The sequence below is a fragment of the Balaenoptera borealis genome (assembly GCF_965194805.1).
Source record: "Balaenoptera borealis genome assembly, chromosome: 8".
Classification (NCBI taxonomy): domain Eukaryota; kingdom Metazoa; phylum Chordata; class Mammalia; order Artiodactyla; family Balaenopteridae; genus Balaenoptera; species Balaenoptera borealis.
This window is the reverse complement of record NC_138865.1, coordinates 111,030,207-111,049,269: the sequence shown is the minus strand read 5'-3', so window position 1 is coordinate 111,049,269 and position 19,063 is coordinate 111,030,207. Positions and strand designations below refer to the sequence as shown.

Here is a 19,063-nt window from a genome sequence, read left to right as displayed (position 1 = left end):
CCCCACCCAGGTTCCCAAATGCATTAGAATCATCTGAGCAGCTTTGTAAAGGTCTGAGCCACAGCCCAGGAATGTGCATTAAAAAGACCCTCCCTAGGTGACTCTCCTTGCAATACCAGATGTAGGAACCATTGATCAAAGTGATCACCAAATGTTAGCTTCCCATACAGGTGATGAAACTGAGACTCAGAGAGGGAAGGAGCATGCCCAAGGGGACACAGGTAGTAAAGCACTAGAACCAGAACACCATCTCAGACTGGTGACCCCACCTCCAGGCTCTTGGGCAGATACTTGCCCCAGATCGGCTGGCCAGTATGCTGGGCCTTGAACCAAATGTGGGTTCTCCACACCACTGTGACAATTTTTCATGGTAAAGGGTCCGGTAGAACTGAATCAGCTATTTGGTCTGGAGAAGATCATCTCTCAAATAGGAAAATCCCTATATCTCACATATTAAGACATTTCCCAATCTTTTAACCAGGAATCGCCCAAATATTTAGAGTCCTCCCATCATTAAATAACTCCTTGGAGGAGGTGTGTAAGAAGTTATCTCCCCACGTGGGCTCTTCACCTGCATATGTAGATGCAGAAATATTCATGCCATTCCAGCACTCTATCTGGGTGACTCTTATAATTAATATTTACTTAAAACAATCATTAGTCTCTGCTGGGCGACATTAAACCCACGTTAGCAATATTTTTAGCCGGGCCTTCCCCACACCTGCGATGGCAGGCAAGTGTGGCAGCGGGAAGCCCTGCGGTGCTTTATAAATAAGCCTCCACGCACCTGGACAAGCCCGCCCCACACGCCACTCAGGCAGCAGGCTGGGCTGGGACGCCATCCTGATGGGAGCCCGAAGCAGCCCACACCTCCAGTCTGGGTCCTCACTTCACTTTATGCTCCGTCCACCAAAAAGGAAACTCATTTCTCTTGAGATAGCATGGCAATATGGGCCCCAGGCCAGACCCACATGAAAGGTGTAATTTTTCTCAAAAGGGTTGAGAATTTCTCCAGTAAGAGTGAGGAGGATCATGACGACGTTTATTGGATACTAACTGCTTTATGTTCATTGTTCCCTTTAAACCACACAACAGTGTGACAGGTATGTCCTGTCCTCCTCCTTTTCCGGAAGAGGAAACTGAGGCTCAGAAAAGATGACTGCTTCTCCAAGGCCACACAGCTAGGGGGTGGGACTCCAGCCTGCTCTAACTGAACCCACGCTTTTCACTACACTCTTTCTCACCCTCAGTCTTACTTGATTCTGTTAAATGATCAGGAAGAAGGGAAACATTTATTGAGTGCCTACTATGTGCCTACGTATATTGTCCCAACTGGAATTAGCTCATAGGCGGTAAAAATGATTATTCCTATTTAATGGATAAAGAAACCGAGCCTCTAGAGAATTCTCAGTTGCTTCCTAAAGATCACACTGCTAGTAAGCATCAGAGCCAGAATTCAAACCCAACCTGATTCTCCAACACTAGATGCTTTCCCACCTTGCCAAAGACATAAATGAGAAATTTGCCATATACATGGGTAATGAAGCGTCATGTAGAACCTAAGATTTTGTCATTTTTCTACTCCTCAGATGATAATGAGCTTTCTGCCTAAAATGTTTGAAGTTTATAAAGAACTTTTATCCTGGTAAAAATTTTATATAAGATTCTATTATCTTCAGGGATCTTCCATAATTATTTAATTTAATCCTTGAAATAACTCTGTGAAAGTAGGTGTTACAAAGCCCACTTTAAAGAGAAGTAAACCGAGCTTGGAGAGGCCCAGTGCTTCCCCCAGGTGAGTACCGGCCCAGCAGGAGCTCAGCCACAAAGTCCCTGTTATCCCCACACTTGCTCAGCATTGCTCCCAAGCCAGGGTCTGTTTAGTGGGGCCTAAAGAGTGAGGAATTTAGACACTTTTCATTAAGAAAGAGATTGGAAGGGGGAGGAGGCTTGTGGCAGTGGAGCCCAACGTAGAGGACCCCTTCATTAAAGGTGGTGACATTTCCTCACCCACAGGAGCGGGCTGGAAGTTGTGATGGTCGGAGAACTACAGAAATAGCAGCTTTCACACTGATTCCTACACGGGAGGAACTGGTGGTTCCAGGGCAGATAAGAATGACTTTACAAGATGAAAATGATCAGTGAGGGCACACAGGTCTGGAGGGGAGCGGAGTTGGCATTTTTTGGCCCTGCAAATAGCTGCCCATCTGCTCTCTGTCAGAATATGTTAGGAGTGCATCTGGATTGCTGCCCCTGAGTCTCAGCTCCAGGCTGGTCATGTGGTTGTCTCCACGACAACTCCAGGAGCGGTGTAAACTGCTGCGCTTTGAGCCAGATGCTGCTCTGCACATGTGGTCTAATTAGATGGTGTTCCTGGCCTCCCGCCTCCCTCCGCTACCCCTCCCAACATACACACCACGTTCCCTCTTCCCTTCCTCCTGCTAACCCTCATCCTCGCATCCTCAGTCTGTCTTGCTCTCCACCCCGTTGGCGTCTTTCTCAGAAATGTTCCTGTTGCCTTATCTGCAATGAATAATTCATTCAACAAGCATCACAGTGCCTGAGCTGACCCAGGCACTGTGCTAGGAACTGGAGATGCAGAGCCAGGTAAGACTCTGCCTGTACCCACGCGGAGTCCACACCTAGCGAGGGAACGCCCGGGCAGCCGGGAGTGCAAAACTGGCAGGAAGGGCTATAGTAGAGGTGAGCACAGGAGCTGCGGAACCCCGAGCAGGGGCACCCAACCCAACCAAGGCAGGAAGAAGGAAGGTGAGGGGGAGTGTCCCAGGGCAGCTGTCCCCCAGTTAATCCTTGAAGGGCGAGGGGGGGACTTCCGCAGCCTGGCGTGTAGGGGGTGGATTCGAAGGTGAGGCTCTGAGAAAATGAAGGCCTTTGTCCCTGTGAATGAAGTCTGCTCCTCGGACATGGGAAGCTCAGCTCAGGGCCAGGTGGGTGGCTCAGGGGCGAGCCACCAGTGTGTGCTGAGTAATTATTTTTTGCACCTTTCTTGGCAGTTGTGTATTCTAGGGGTCCAGCATTCACCACTCCTCAGATCTCTGGCTCTCAGGGAAGTTGCCCCCAAATGAGGAAGGAGAGAGTCAGCATCCCTCTCACTCACACCATCTGTGACGTGCCCCTTGAACCCCAGGGGCATCACCTCCTCACTGGGCACCGCCTCGTCGCGCCCCGCTCCTCTGCTCACGGCCGCCTCCGCGTTTCCGTCTAGCTAGTGCCTGCTCCTCCTTGGAGCCTGGTTTTTATATCAGCGCCGCGCCCCACTCCACACCCCGTGTAGCTTTTCTTGGAGCCCGCCCGGCCCCAGCATAGGCACCCTGTCTGTGCTCTCCCAGCACCCCGTCAAAGGTATTTGTTGAGGGAAAGATGTAGAAGGTCCCGCACAAGACGAAACACCCAGCTCTCAAAGGGCATCTGAAAAGTGCTGTTGGGACCTGAACTGCCATTGTGCACCTGCTGTGTGCCCCTCAGAATTGGCACCTGGACAAATATTGTATCATTTCAAACCTCTTGATACAGAGTAGGTAATATCCCCAATTCACAGATGAGGAAACGGGGCTCAAAGAGGCTCACTTGCTTCCCCGTTTATGGAGCTCTGGGCTGCACTGAGCCTCTTTTGAATCCCCGGGCAGTGCATAACACCCATCTAGAGACTCCAGACTCCTTGGGCTGGGGCTGCAGTACGTGGGAAAGGATTTTTGTTGTGTGAGAAATTATCTTCTGTATCTCAAATTCCCCCAGAAACCCAGAGGGGGAAAAAAAAGTTCAGGCAACTGAGCATGCTCAGAGTGCCCCGAGGTGTTGTAGGAAGAGCCTGCCCGGGCTTTGGGGACAGGCAGAAGGGGCTTCAAGTACAGCTCTGGCACTTTGCAGCACTGTGGCCTTGGGCAAGTCATGTCCCTCTGTAAGATGAGGACAAAGAGCTTCTCTTAATAGGGTTGTTATGCAGATCCAGCCTTCAGCCAGGCAGGGGCGCCATCCGCAGAGGCAGCTGGGGTGGGGGGGTGATCCCTTTTCTCCTCGCTGCTCCACGTTGTGGTCCTGACTCCACTGACCCAACACATGTCCTGGGCAGGTAGTGCACGTCATGTGCCTTGAAGTGAATCACGGAAAGCATGCTCTGGGCAGAGAACTACCATTATTTGGGGTAGAAAACCAGGTTTGTTTTGCCCCTCTAGGAGTCAAGCCCTGAGCTAACTGTTGTACGCGAATCACCTATTGATCCCCACATAGCCCCGGGAGGTAAGAAGTATGTCTTACATTTTGGGAATAAGAAAACTGTCTCAGAGGGCTCAGGGCCTTCCACCATGCTCTCCATGCAGTAAGTGGCAGAGCGGTCATTCCCACTCGAGTTCATTCCCTGTTCCCAACTCTGCGCCGAGGGCTGTGCACACATTCTCTGTGAGGGGCTGTCGGTGACCTCATAGAGAAAGGCCCTTTTTAGAACGGCCTAGTTGGGTGTCTAGAAACAGCACGTGTTAGCTCAGCACCTTCCCATCTTACAGATGAAGAAATTGAGGCCCAGACAAGGAAAAGGAATCAAGGCCAAGTCGAGTGTTTCAACTCTTCTCCTTGTGCCCTTTCCCCTTCACAATGCTGCCATTTATTCATGACTAAAAACTTGCTGCCAAAGCCTCCTGGGCAGCACATCCCATGCAGACACCGGAGGTTGGCCCTGAATAAGTGACGTTCGGGAGAGGGCTGGTCATAAATCAGTGACCCAGTAAGTGAGCCCGATAACCCAGCGTGTGGACAGTGCTGTGACGAGCTCCTCGGAGCCGTGTCGCCAAGCCCTAGCAGACTGCGCATCTTACGTGAGGTCCGTCTGTTTTCCCCTCACTTAACTCAGCTAGGGGGTTGGGATTTTTCCTCTCTACACACTAATTTGTGTTCCCCCAGTTTTATCTCCATGTCCTTTAAAAACCTTTCAATCCGTGAGTCCCATGTTCCCATTGCCACAGCTAACGTTGGTTCTCCTGCTGGTCACTCTTCAGATTGATTTATGTTTCTCAAAGGGGCCCACCAGGCGCTCCAAACCCACCCGCTCTCCAGTACGCGCTCTCGAACTGTCTTCTCCTCACTCTCAGGAAACGAAATCCTCTTCTCTAGTCAGTTTGGCACATCCTTTCCTGGGATTTGGAATGCACGGGTCATTGTGTTAAAACCCAGAATCTGGCTCTCAGTGACAGCAAGGCACGCTCTGGTGGCCAAGCAGAAGGTTGTTTGACACAGAGATCCCGGCCTGTCCCTGTTCGGTGTCCTGCTGGGGAGAGCACAGCGCTCCGCTGCAGTGAGGGGTGGTCACCAGCTCTCACTGACCCAGCCGCTGCTCCTTGGACCTGCCAGCATCATGATGTGAATGCTCAGAGGATGACGATAGGGATTATTTCTGGCATATTGGTAAGAAAACGGAGGGTCCAGGGTAGATGGCCCCTGCAAGCAAGGAGTGGAGCCCCGACTCACTCATCTCTCCGCTCTCTTCATCGCCACCTTCTACTCCATCTCCGAATTGCTAGGGCGGCCCCAGGGGCGGCTGATAGGTCAAATACTATCTCGTGGTTATTTCTTTTAAATAACATTGTGTCGCATGAGCCCCAGGGGCCAGTCAGACTTGGCTTCAAAGTCTGGCTCTGTCAGTGACCGGCTCTGCAGCCTAAGGCTGGTGACTTCCCCTTTCTGAGCCTCAGTAGCATATCTGTAAAATGGAGGTCGTGACGACACCTACCTCACAGGTTGCCTTGAGTCAGCGCGATAATGCACGCGACAGCACCCAGGGCAGGTGGCGCTCAGTGAGCGGCCTCTGTTTTAATCGCCGCACCTGCTTTCCCCGTCGAGCTGCCCCCTTCTGCATTCTTATGGGAAGGAAATCTTCAACGGGTATGCACGAGAACCTGCTTCATTGTGTCTCGTCGGCTGGCTTCCGTGGGCCTCCCCGCTCGTCTGCCATCCCGCGCTAATCAGGATTTCCTGACTTCCCCCCGTTTGTCTCGGTTAATGCAGAAGGAAGGGGCTGCTGGCACAGAGGAGCCAGGCGTGGGCCGCCGCGCCTGTGATTTGAATGTCTTTACTGTAATCTAGCGAGTGGGGGGGGGGGGGGGGCTTCTGTCAATACCGAGCGGCTGGCCCGCCTGAATGGGCGAGTACTGTCAGCCCGGCTGTCCCTGCCCCTGCAAATCATCCGAGCAGCTCTCGTCGGGCACCCACATTTCCCCCGACTTAAATCATCCCAACAGTGAGCCGCCTTCACAGTGACACATTGATTCTTTGTTTAGGGCTTATTATAGTCACAGGGGCCCAGGCTGAGAGGCTGTCCCCGGTGTACCTGGACTACCACACCCGTGGTTCAGGAGGCCATCTTGGCCCTGTCATCCCCAAAAGTGGCTCAGCGCAACCCAGCCAGAGCCATGACCGTGGCTGTGCAGGGACCACCTTCCAGTACCCCTGGCGACCCTCGAGCACGTACCACAGCGTGCCTCTGAAGCTGGGGGAGAGCACTCTTGCACTTGGGAGTCATTCAGACCCACCAGCTCTGGAACCGTGGGCAAAACATTTCACTTGCATGGGCGTCCTTTCCTCATCTATAAAATGGGAGTCATTTATGGACGCCCCCAGCTCTGGTGAGGGTTCAGGGAGGGGAAGGTACACACTGGTCCAGAGCAAGTGCTCAGCTGACATCGGCTCCCTCTCCCTAAACTCGTGCCTGCTTCTGGCTAACACGAAGTGATTGGATCCTGCTAATCCTGCTGTCCCAGCTCTCCCACCCTCCTTTCCTGCCTTCCAGTAAGTAAGAATTTGGCATTCTCTAGGCTGGATATCGCGCTAAGCCTTTTCCGTGTTGCCTGGGTGCTCACTCAGGTTCCTGGGCCCCCACCACAGCTGACCCCATGAGGAGCAGCCTTTCGGACCCAGCTCTGGGAGTGGTGCTGAGGCCCGGAGCAGGGGCCAGTAGGGAAGTACTGGCTGCCCAGGGGAGGCTACAGAAGCACCCTTCAGACTTCAGAGCAAGGTTTTGGCTATGCTGCACTTTGGCCAATAACTTGGGTATTTTATTAGGAATTTGGAGGTATTTAAACAAAATGCAGAGAGGGCAGACAGCAGAAGCAAGAAGAACTACAGTCCTGCAGCCTGTGGAACAAAAACCACATTCACAGAAATATAGACAAGATGAAAAGACAGAGGACTATGTACCAGATGAAGGAACAAGATAAAACCCCAGAAAAACAACTAAATGAAGTGGAGATAGGCAACCTTCCAGAAAAAGAATTCAGAATAATGATACTGAAGATGATCCAGGACCTCGGAAAAAGAATGGAGGCAAAGATCGAGAAGATGCAAGAAATGTTTAACAAAGACCTAGAAGAATTAAAGAACAAACACCTAGAAGAATTAAAGAACAAACAAATGGAAATGAACAATACAATAACTGAAATGAAAAATACACTAGAAGGAATCAATAGCAGAATAACTGAGGCAGAAGAACGGATAAGTGACCTGGAAGACAGAATGGTGGAATTCACTGGGGCGGAACAGAATAAAGAAAAAAGAATGAAAAGAAATGAAGACAGCCTAAGAGACCTCTGGGACAACATTAAATGCAACAACATTCGCATTATAGGGGTTCCAGAAGAAGAGAGAGAGGAAGGACCCGAGAAAATATTTGAAGAGATTATAGTCGAAAACTTCCCTAACATGGGAAAGGAAATAGCCACCCAAGTCCAGGAAGCGCAGAGTCCCATACAGTATAAACCCAAGGAGAAACATGCCGAGACACATAGTAATCAAATTGACAAAAAATAAAGGCAAAGAAAAATTATTGAAAGCAACAAGGGAAAAATGACAAATAATATACAAGGGAACTCCCATAATGTTAACAGCTGATTTCTCAGCGGAAACTCTACAAGCCAGAAGGGAGTGGCATGATATATTTAAAGTGATGAAAGGGAAGAACCCACAACCAAGATTACTCTACCTGGCAAGGATCTCATTCAGATTCGACGGAGAAATCGTGCTTTACAGACGAGCAAAAGCTAAGAGAATTCAGCACCACCAAACCAGCTCTACAACAAATGCTAAAGGAAGTTCTCTAAGTGCGAAACACAAGAGAAGAAAAGGACCTACAAAAACAAAATCTTAAAATTTGTATGGAGACACAAAGGACCCTGAATAGCCAAAGCAGTCTTGCGGGAAAAAAATGGAGCTGGAGGAATCAGACTCCCTGACTTCAGACTATACTACAAAGCTACAGTAATCAAGACAATATGGTACTGGCACAAAAAGAGAAATATAGATCAATGGAACAGGATAGAAAGCCCAGAGATAAACCCACACACCTATGGTCAACTAATCTATGACAAAGGAGGCAAGCATATGCAATAGAGAAAAGATAGTCTCTTCAATAAGTGGTGCTGGAAAACTGGACAGCTACATGTAAAAGAATGAAATTAGAACACTCCCTAATACCATACACAAAAATAAACTCAAAATGGATTAAGGTCCTAAATGTAAGACTGGACACTATAAAACTCTTAGAGGAAAAGATAGGAAGAACACTCTTTGACATAAATCACAGCAAGATCTTTTTTGACCCACCTCCTAGAGTAATGGAAATAAGAACAAAAGTAAACAAATGGGACCTAATGAAACTTAAAAGCTTTTGCAAAACAAAGGAAACTACAAACAAGACGAAAAGACAGCCCTCAGAATGCGAGAAAATATTGGCAAATGAATCAGTGGACAAAGGATTAATCTCCAAAATATATAAATAGCTCATGCAGCTCAATACTAAATAAACAAACAACCCAATGAAAAAATGGGCAGAAGACCTAAATAGACATTTCTCCAAAGAAGACATACAGATGGCCAAGAAGCACATGAAAAGCTGCTCAGCATCACTAATTATTAGAGAAATGCAAATCAAAACTACAGTGAGGTATCACCTCACGCCAGTTAGAATGGGCATCATCAGAAAATCTACAAACAACAAATGCTGGAGAGGGTGTGGAGAAAAGGGAACCCTCTTGCACTGTTGGTGGGAATGTAAATTGATACAGCCACTATGGAGAACAGTATGGAGGTTCCTTAAAAAACTAAAAATAGAATTGCCATATGACCCAGCAATCCCACTACTGGGCATATACCAGAGAAAACCGTAATTCAAAAAGACCCATGCACCCCAGTGTTCATTGCAGCACTATTTACAATAGCCAGGTCATGGAAGCAACCTAAATGCCCATCAACAGACGAATGGATAAAGAATATGTGGTACATATATACAATGGAATATTACTCAGCCATAAAAAAGAACGAAATTGGGTAATTTGTAGAGACGTGGGTGGATCTAGAGACTATCATACAGAGTGAAGTAAGTCAGAAAAACAAATATCGTATGTTAACGCATGTATGTGGAACCTGGAAAAATGGTACAGATGAACCAGTTTGCAGGGCAGAAATAGAGACACAGATGTAGAGAACAAACGTATGGATACCAAGGCGGGAGAGTGGCTGGGGGTTGCCGGTGGTGGTGGTGGGATGAATTGGGAGATTGGGATTGACATGTGTACACTGATGTGTATAAAATGGATAACTAATAAGAACCTGCTGTATAAAAAAATAAAATAAACAAAATGCAATTGGGTTGGGACTGCTGGTGATAAATGGGGCCAGATTCTCTGGCTTTCTTTATAATATTTCTTTATTCTTAAATTTTTAAAAATGAGTGTTGATTGGTCTGGGTGCTGTGCTGGTCACTTTCACCTACACCCGTGGTTCTCAACCTTGGCTACATTAGAGTCACTTGGGGAGTTTTAGAAACTACTGAAAAAGTGCCCCGGGTGATTCTAATGTATGGCCAAGGTTGAGCATTGCTAAATACACTATCACATTCATCCCTGTTTAACCCCCCAGCTATCCCCATGTGACAGGTGGTGAGGATGGGGATCTGAGAGGTGCAGCCGTTTGCACACAGGGGCAGAGCTGGGACTGGAGCCCAGTTCTGTGTCCCACTCCCCCATCTGCCTCCTCCTGGAGTGACTCAGCTGTTGTCCGTTGCATGCCAGCCACGGGGAGTAGATCAGAGCCTCCAGGAGTCTGCAGTGGGCTGGGAGTGGCCAGCAGGCACAGGTGGTGTTGGTGTGGAGGCTTGGAGGAGGAACGGGGGGCCCTCTTCACCTGAAGGGTTCTCACAGAAAGTAACGTGAAGAAGGAAGCCAGAGGAGTGAGAGTGTGTAAAGTGGTTGGGGGGTGGTCGACAGTCCAGAATTTCTGGAAGGGAATGAGTTATGTGGAGAAAGGTGGACAGCGTCGTAAGCAAAAAATCATCAGCTGGGGAAGGTCACAAAGAGCCTTGAGTGTCATGCTCAGGAGTTTAGAAACCCCACCTCCATCAACCCACAAACTTGCCTGAAGCTCTTCTATGCTGCCCAGTCAGATGGCAAACAGAGTCAGTAACCAGAGTCCCTACGGGGTATTAGCCTCTGAAGGGAGAGGGGAGAAGAGAAATGTGAGACCAGGGGGGCCTCACTGGTGTATGGTGTGGGACCGGGACCCCGCGCTCAGAAAGGTCCGTGCCTGGTTTGTGCTCTGCTGTCACCGTCTTGAAATTCTTAGTAATTTTACCTTCAAACTTGTGCTTTGTGAATGGAGTCCGATGGGACAGTGGAGCATGTGCAGGAGCAGAGGAGATCTGCACAGACACCCCCCTAGGAGCCTTGCCTTCCTACTCTCGCAGAGCTGCTCCAGCCCACCCAGCGTGAGTGGAGCTCACTTGCAGGGTAAGCGCATCAGTGTCTGCGGCCGAGGCTCGGGGCACTGACAGCCCCCAGAGGCCGCACTCTGCGTCAGAACTAGAACTTCTTCACACTGAGAGAAGGCAGTGGTGTTCTAGGAAGCACCAATGACCACGGAAACCTATCACATTCCTTACTCATCCTTGTGTTAGCCAACCACTTCTTGCGAAAATGATGACATGGAAGGAGAGGAAAAGGTGGGGCAACCATGGTCCCTTTTCCTTTCTCATCAGTAAGCCGAAGACAGATAATGTTAATAAAATGTGCGTATATCAAGAACTGAAATAAAAACAGTTGAGTTAGTTTTGCACAGCATTTCCACTGTCTGGTAAGAACAAAATACAAATAAATGCATATATGATTTACAAAATACGATTCCACATATGTTAGCATTCAGAACTGGCATTGCACGATACAAAGCTGAACAATAAAAGCTATGCTAATAATTTAAATTCTTATTTTTTCTTTACATGGAATGACATTAAATAGCAAACTTAAAAAACACCATAAAGGGTCTAGAAAGAGACCATAAAAAAAGAAAAAAGCTTCATATTTTAGTACTCAACAGTGCTTTTTTCCTGCATATTCATTTTGCACTGGGTCCCCTAAATTATGTTACCAGCCTCAGTAAAACTCAATCTCTGCCCTCAAGAAATGGTTATTTGTGCAAAATTTATTTGCTGTCATCTGTCTTAATCTTCTAAGCAGCCCTAAGAGATGGGCCAGCCTTGAGTAATTGTTGCAGATGAGGGAAGACAAGTCACTTGAGACCACGTGGCCAGTATCATCAGAGTCCAGGTTCAAGTCCAGGTCTTTCACCCCAAGACATGTTCTCTCCCCACCATGTTGTGTTACCTCAAATGGATCAGAGTTTCTTTTTTAATTTTTTTAAGTTTTTTTAGAGATGGCTTTACACAAAAAAACCCAAACCAGCCCTCTGGTGTGCCAGTTGTCACGCTGTACTGTACTTATTTGTTCCCTGAAGTAGGCAAGATTCCTTGGTAACAGGAGCTTTTCTTTTTTATTTTTGTTACGGAAAATTCAAATATATACAAAATAAATAAACTCCTATGTATCCACTGCCCAGCTTCTACAACTATAAACATTCTATCATTTAAAAAATTTTGAATTATGGTAAAATACACATAACATAAATTTTACCACTTTAACCATTTTTAGGCGGACAGCTCAGTGACATGAAGTACATTCGCACTGTTGTGCAACCATCACCACCATCCATCTCTAGAACTTTTTTCATCTTGCAAAATTGAAAGTCTATACCCTTTAAGCAACAGCTCCCCGTCTCTCCCGCCAGCCCCTGGCGACCACCATTCTACTTTCAGTCCCTATGAAGTTGACAACTGTAGAGATAAGTGGAATCGGACAGTATTTTTTGTTACTGTTAAAAGTAACTCTTTTGTTACTGGCTTATTTCACTTAGCGTAATGCCTTCAAGTTTCATTCATATTGTAGCATGTGCCATAAATTCCTTCCTTTTGAAGGCTGAATAATATTTCATTGTATGTATATTTTGTTTATCCATTCATCTGTAGACATTTGGATTACATCCATCATGTGGCTTTTGTGAATAATGCTGCTATAAACATAACATTCTGCCATTCTTGTATCATCTATACATACCTTCATCTACTCCCCACCCCTCGTTTGATTATTGGTATTACTTGTAGGAACTGTGTTTTATTCATCTTTGTATTCCCCTAACTCAGAGCCTGGCACACAGTAGGTGTGTTAAAAATGTTTGGATGGATGAATCTTCCAAAATTATCATTTTTTTAAAATTTAAGCAAGGTCCATGAAGAGTGGACACCTCCTTTTTTCCTTAGAATTTCCGGGTAAATGCGTGCATAAAATTTTGATAAAAATTGAATTTGTGAAGGGAAATAAGAATTTGATACTTTGAGTATGGATCAGCAGAACAAGGAAAGAAGCTAAAGAATCTGATGGGAGATTTTATTTTTATGCCACGACCCGCAATGCTGTGGATAAAAGCCATTTATTTCTGGAAATATCAGAAACCTTTGGAATCACCAGCTTCACCTGTTAACATAGATGGACTCATTAATAATGGAATTTCCAATTGATTCCATGTGTCAAGAAGATAATCCAAGAGTAAAACTTGTCTTTCCATAACAAAGTCCTTGATAGGGTTAAGCAGCTGTGTTTAACTGTCCTTCGGGTCATAGATGGAAAACTCTACTAATGCGATCTGAGCTTGAACGCTCACGGCCTGACTTGCCTGAATTAACGTCGCTATCAAGTCAGTAACCCCAGCGCCTAGAGTGTCGCCCAAGAAGACAAAAGGTTTAATCAGCCTAACAGGAGGACTAAATCGGCACTTCTTGTAAAGGAGGGAGTTAACGAGACACCTTGCCTTCTCCCCTCCGCTGCAGAGAGCAGAGTGGGGGCAGCCGTTTCAACTGCAGGAGGAGCTGGACAAGTGGGTGCAAATGGTTAGGTGCCGAGTTGGTTCCGTGGCAGAAGGAGCCTTCACAGCGGCTCGCCTCCTCCCTCCCGGGAGTTGTTTGTCTCTGAGGGGCTGGTGCTCTGAGTGTCCACTAGGAGAACATGAGGGGCTCCCACTTTAAAGAGAACGCTTGTGCTCCCCAGCAGGTGTCCAAGAGCAAGCAAAACTGAGGCCTCAGAGAAAACCCAGGTCTATAGCAGACCATGCATGAGATGGCTGAGCTTTGGAGGCCACCTTGTATTAAACCCTGACTCTGCCATGTGCGGGTCATGTGACCTCAGGCAAGGTACCCTACCTGCTGTTCTGTAAGGATCAGGTGAACCGCGATTATGGTCATTTCCTTAGAAGAGGAGTAGTGCAGGGGAACGCGCCCTCTGTGCCTGCTGCCGGTCAGACCTTTGTACATGACTCTGAGTGACAGTGCAGGGTTAGGGTAGAACAGTTGCCCTGAATGGGTGGGAACGGCTCACCTAACTTATTCACCCTTCCAGACTCCACTGAACGTACCGACTTCTCCTCATATGTTCGCACCTGCTGCCCTGCAAGGACCAGCCTTTTCCTCTCTGACTCCAGTGCATGTTTTGCCACCCACCCCAGCAGCACGACACTGTAGGCAGTACTTGTTTCCACGTACAGCTGACACTGCTGATGTTGTTCTTTAAGCTGTCTGCGGAAAAAGCCCCCGTTGTCAACATTTCCCCTGAGTCTTTCCCATCCGTGCCCATGTCCTTCTGTTCGTTTTTATGGCACAGACATCTGACCAGGGGATGTCATCTCCAATAAGTAGACAACAGGCCCCAAAATGTTCTTGTCTCCCCAAAGATGAGATTCTTTCTGCTCTCCTACAGCTAAAGCCTGCCTCAGGCTACTCTTCCATGCAAATTTGGTTGCAAACTCTCTTGAATGTATTGGTCCCTCGGCAGATTTCTCCTTCCTGGCAACACTGGACCAAAGCTCCAGGAGTGAATGCTAACAGCTCCAGTGAGCATTTCCTCTGAGCAGCTCTAAGCTCCCCGGACATAAGCGTCACTCAGCCTGGCCTCGTACTCTGAGGCCTCTCCACCATCAGACTAAGCGGTGTCTCAGCCACACGGAGATCGCAGGGCTCCTGTGACAGGAACCAGGCCAAGCACATTCTGCGGTTCCTGAACCAACATCCTCGAGCTTCTACCTGGGGGCTGGGCGCTGCACTGTCCCCAGGGAGTATAGTGATGCATCCAGCGGGGCCTCTGCCCTCTCGAGCTTCTGGTCACAGGGACACCAGTGAAGATTACCCAGCACCCAGGGTGCACAAGGCACTGTGGGGGCACTGAGCAGGGGTAAGTGACTGCCGCACACAGGCCTGTGTTTAAAGGATGATAGTCCAGGTGGAAGGAGTAGAACTGGCAAAAGCACAGAAGAAAGTGGGAAAGGACATGGCCTGGGATTAGGAGATACCTCTGAAGCATAAGGTGTGTGGGGGAGCATAGGAAAGTGACACAAAAAGACTCTGGAAAAGCAAGGACTCTCTCAGCTTAGGAAAGGTTTGTTTGCCTGACTAAGGAGCAAGGACTTGTTCTTTCCTCCCCCACACAGGAGCTCACGTGTGTGACACATGCTGTTAGACAAACGGGGACTCTTCCTGCCCCCATGAAGCTTATAGTCTAGTGCAAGAATTAAATAATCACACAAATGTAACATCTCCACAAACAAAGTTCTTGAGTAGTATAGGGACATGATCCAATTTGCATTTTAGAAATCACTCTGGCCAGAAGGATTGAAGTGGACGGGGAGGAACGAAACAAGAGAGGGACATAAAGTTGAACGTCCACCATGGCAGTCAGGCCCGTGCCAAGGGATAGAGAGCAGGGGACAGACAGATGAGACGTTGCAGTGGGAAAATGGGGAAGACTAGGGAATTGATAGGTCTGCTGTGAGTAGCTACGGATAATGACAACTTCAGAAAGAAAAAAAGATTTAGAGTGCATTCCAGATGGGAGAGTAATTGGGAGTTTTGGCCATTCTGAGTTTGAGGTTCTAGTGGGCCATCCAGGTGGGGATTGAGACAGATGGGTTTGGAACAAGAGACGTCTGAGCTGACAGTGTTTATTAGGAGTGAGCAGTGTATGGGTGACACTGTGCTGGTGGATGAGACCTCCTGGAGAGAGAATTAATTGCCCTGCTGTGGTTCCGAGGGTGAGGAGCAAAACCTCCAGGCCACAGGAATGCAGTTCCCGGTGGGCTTCTGTTGGTTCTGTTGGTTCTCACCAACAGCTGATCTTTCCAGTGTTCAGCAAGGAAGGTATAAATCCATGCCAAAGTAATAAATGTCATGAAAACTCTTTTTCCTGAGGAACTGGTGCGTGTTTTTTCCTCATAGACAGTGTAACATTTGCATTGTTCCCTGCTTGCTTCGGTGGCAGCCAGGAAGCTCAGAGCTAATTTTGTAACTGAATTTTAGAAGCCATATAGGACCTGCATATCCAGATACTATTTTCCCAAATAAATACATTTTACATATTTATGTATTCTCCAGCGCTGATTTTTTTCTTTGTTTTAGGTGCTCAGGTAAGCTGCCTCAGATCCGTTGTAAAATTAGGTGTGGTGTGACTGTATAAAAATAAATATTCCCCTCACCCTAGTATTTTAGGGTCATCCTTATCACCCTGGAGCAGTAGGTCTGCCCAGTTGCTGAGCTAATATTGGCTGGATTTAAGCAGGAGGGACTCTTGGAATTTACAGCCGCTACACAGGAACTTTAACACTCACCTAACTCATTAAAGCAGGATAAAAGTAGAGCTTCAAACATCTGTGTTTGCCACCAAGTCTGTGAAGGGAGAGGTACCTTTAATTTAGTTCAACATGTAAAAGTCTGATCTTTCAGAACTGAGAATACACGGTTGAAATTAAAGACTCGTCTGTGTAGACGAGTACTCCAAATACCTTCAAAGGAGGAGTGAGGAGCTCACTACAAAGATGGGTGGTTTTTAAGCTTAGGGTGTCTTTTCTCGACTCATAAGATGTAGTCCTCATCAAGCAGCATAAGCACAAAGCTGACTGGATGATAAATCTTATTTTTGATCATCCCTGGTTTTTAATATAATTAATTATTTTAAAATGATAACTCGCTACTGGTTAAGCTCACTCTGTAAACGGTTTCCACGCTGTGTTCCACGGCTGGTGCCTTAGGGACTGCAAAGGTGCAAGTGGGGGGGCGGGGGGACCGCCCAGCAAGGAGAGCCCAGCCTCCATCCCTGCCCCCAGCCCTCCCAGAGCAGCTGGGCTGTTGAAGGCGGCAGGGCTCCTTCTGCCTAAGGTGCTGTCCAAAGAAAGGGTTCCTCTCCTAAAAGTGAAAAGAAGACTTTGGAAGTCATCCCCCCGAAGGGCACATCCCACTAACTTGCGGTTGGGGTGTGCCTGTGGCTAATATGGAAGGGGCCGGGGCGGGGTTTGGAATCCTGCCTTTGGTTCCCACCCTGCCTCTTACCTTGTGACCTTGGGAGATGTCTTTTCCTCTCTGAAATAACTTCCTCATCCATAGAGTAGAATGCCATCGAGCATAACGGCCACTTCACAGGTAAGTGAGGATTAGATAAATCAGCAGATATAGAAGCGCCACCTAGCAGAGTTCAAGCACTGATGTCTCTCACTCCATCCCTCTAACCCTCCTCTCCCCGTCTCATCTCTGTCTCCCAGGAGGAGCCAATCACCTTTTGCGAGGAAGCCTTCGTGTCCCACTATCGCTCCGGAGCCATGAGGCAGTTCCTGCAGAACGCCACACAGCTGCAGCTCTTCAAACAGGTGCCCAGCACCCTCGCCTGTTCTGCACCTGGGTCCCTGGTGGGGTTTCTGCAGCTGCCTCCACTCTGAGTACTGAGGCTGCAGGCATGGGTGGAACTCAGGCCTCAGCCCAGAGAGGCCCAGAGTCTGGGGAGGGAGATTGGGTGAGAAGGGAGCTCAGCCACCAGACGGAGCCTTTGCAAATATGCCGTGCAGTTTTTTAAGTTATAAACACGCAGCGAGTTTTTCAGAAACTTGCCTTTTTAAGCTCACAAATCCAAAGACCCTTTCCTGTCTTGGTTCTTTGGTCATATACCGAGGAGCCCAGCTGAACGGCCTTTCCCCGTTCCTTTGTACTAGCTGTTATGCTTTTGTTCTTTCTTTGTATAGTTTATCGATGGTAGATTAGACCTTCTCAATTCCGGTGAGGGCTTCAGTGACGTTTTTGAAGAGGAGATCAACATGGGCGAGGATGCTGGTGAGGGCATTTCGTTTTTCTTTCTGAGCTGTGGGCTGTCTGTGGGATTGGGGTGTGTTCGCTAGGAGTGGCAATGACTTCTTTTTTCCTTCACTGGGGATTAGAGAGACTGATTTCAACTTTGGCCTTGAAGTGTTGGAATTCCTCTTCACGTTCTGATGAGATGCACATTGGCACATCTGAAGTCCTCTGTCCTGGGGTCACTTGCTTCTCCTGGGTGGGCGAAGTCTAGGTAACGTAGTGGCCTGCACGACGCAGTGGAAAGCACATGAGGAATCGAATTAGGAGACCTGGATTCACTGCCCAGCAGTGAGAACTTGGTCGAGTCATTTCACCTCTTTCAGCTGAAGTGTTCTTATCTGTGCACGGAGTGTAACAGTGCCTACCTCACAGGAGTCCTGTTGAGATTAAATCAGAGACCCCAAGGAAAGGTTTGTGCAGTCGCCCAGGACAGACCCTGGCAGAGGATCGCGGCTTAGTAGATGTCTCTTTAAAATGTGAAGATCATCGCGGGTGCCCTGTCTCTGCAGGCCTTTAGAACCAGAGGAATCATCCTCTCATTTTTCAAAGGAGGCATCTGAGGCCCAGAGAAATGTTAGTGGCTGACCCTGCCTCCTGAATCCCAATCTGGCTGCCTTTCCAAGACCCAAAGCCTCAGTCTCTGTCAGCAAAGTAAAACTAAATGCAAAACAGTAATAATCACGCTACTAGCCCCCTCTTATTGCTGGGCGTGTGTCTGGTCTCGACTGTGCTGATAATCCAACTGGCAGTCCATAAACTCATAGAGCCAGGTGTGATCTCACCTACAGACCCCTTTGTCAGGCCCTACCAGCCTGTGCTGCATGGAGAGCACAGTAATCAATAAAACCGGTGTGTGAGTCGTTGATGAGCATTTCCTGGACGTTTGCTGTGTCCACAGCCCTGTACAGTAAGAATGGGGGGCCCAGTTCTGCCCTCAGGGAACTTTTAGACTGATAGGAGAAAGCTCATAACTAAAGACAAATACAGACTAAGCCACTGCAGGAAAAGGAGCGGACACAGGTTTTTTGTGAAGGTAGAATAGAGCTCTATTAATGCTCACTCTGTAACATGAGAGCTTCACAAAGGAGGCGGGGTTTGAGTAGCGTTCTAACAGTTGAATATGGGTTCTGGGGAGAAGACAGGCTTTATGTGTTGCTAAACTAAGTCTAGTCATTCGGACTCCTCGAAAAGCTGTCTGCTGCTAAGACCTCCTTATCCCACCAGATAAAATGAATCAGTTGCCCACAGCACCTCCTTTTTCTTTCCCTGTCACTGATTAAGCATAAGAAGGGCCGAGTGTGTGTCCAGCAGTGTGCTTACGCTGGACACACGGCCCTGTGGTTCCTGCCCTGGCGTGGCTCACAGAACTTTAGAGGACGTGGAACTCTGAATGGGTGTTACCTATTCTAGAGAGCTGTTGAGAGGAAGGAGTAAGAGAAACTTACAGAGGAAATGACTGAGCTGGTCCCTGAGTGTGCGCAGCAGAGAGAGCAGGGAACGGTGGCCAGGCAAGGGGAACAG

The 19,063-nt window shown here is 48.0% G+C and overlaps 1 protein-coding gene across 11 annotated transcripts in view; it reads left to right on the top strand.

Annotated features, from left to right (window-relative positions):
* The window catches only part of DENND1A (DENN domain containing 1A), a 531,128-nt gene that overhangs the window by 445,378 nt on the left and 66,687 nt on the right, over window positions 1-19,063 (top strand). For all 11 annotated transcript variants that reach the window (XM_082403252.1, XM_082403251.1, XM_082403250.1 and 8 more), the window contains 2 exons: window positions 16,960-17,064; window positions 17,434-17,521. In XM_082403252.1, coding sequence (XP_082259378.1) covers window positions 16,960-17,064; window positions 17,434-17,521 — 193 coding nt within the window. The remainder of the gene's footprint in view (window positions 1-16,959; window positions 17,065-17,433; window positions 17,522-19,063) is intronic.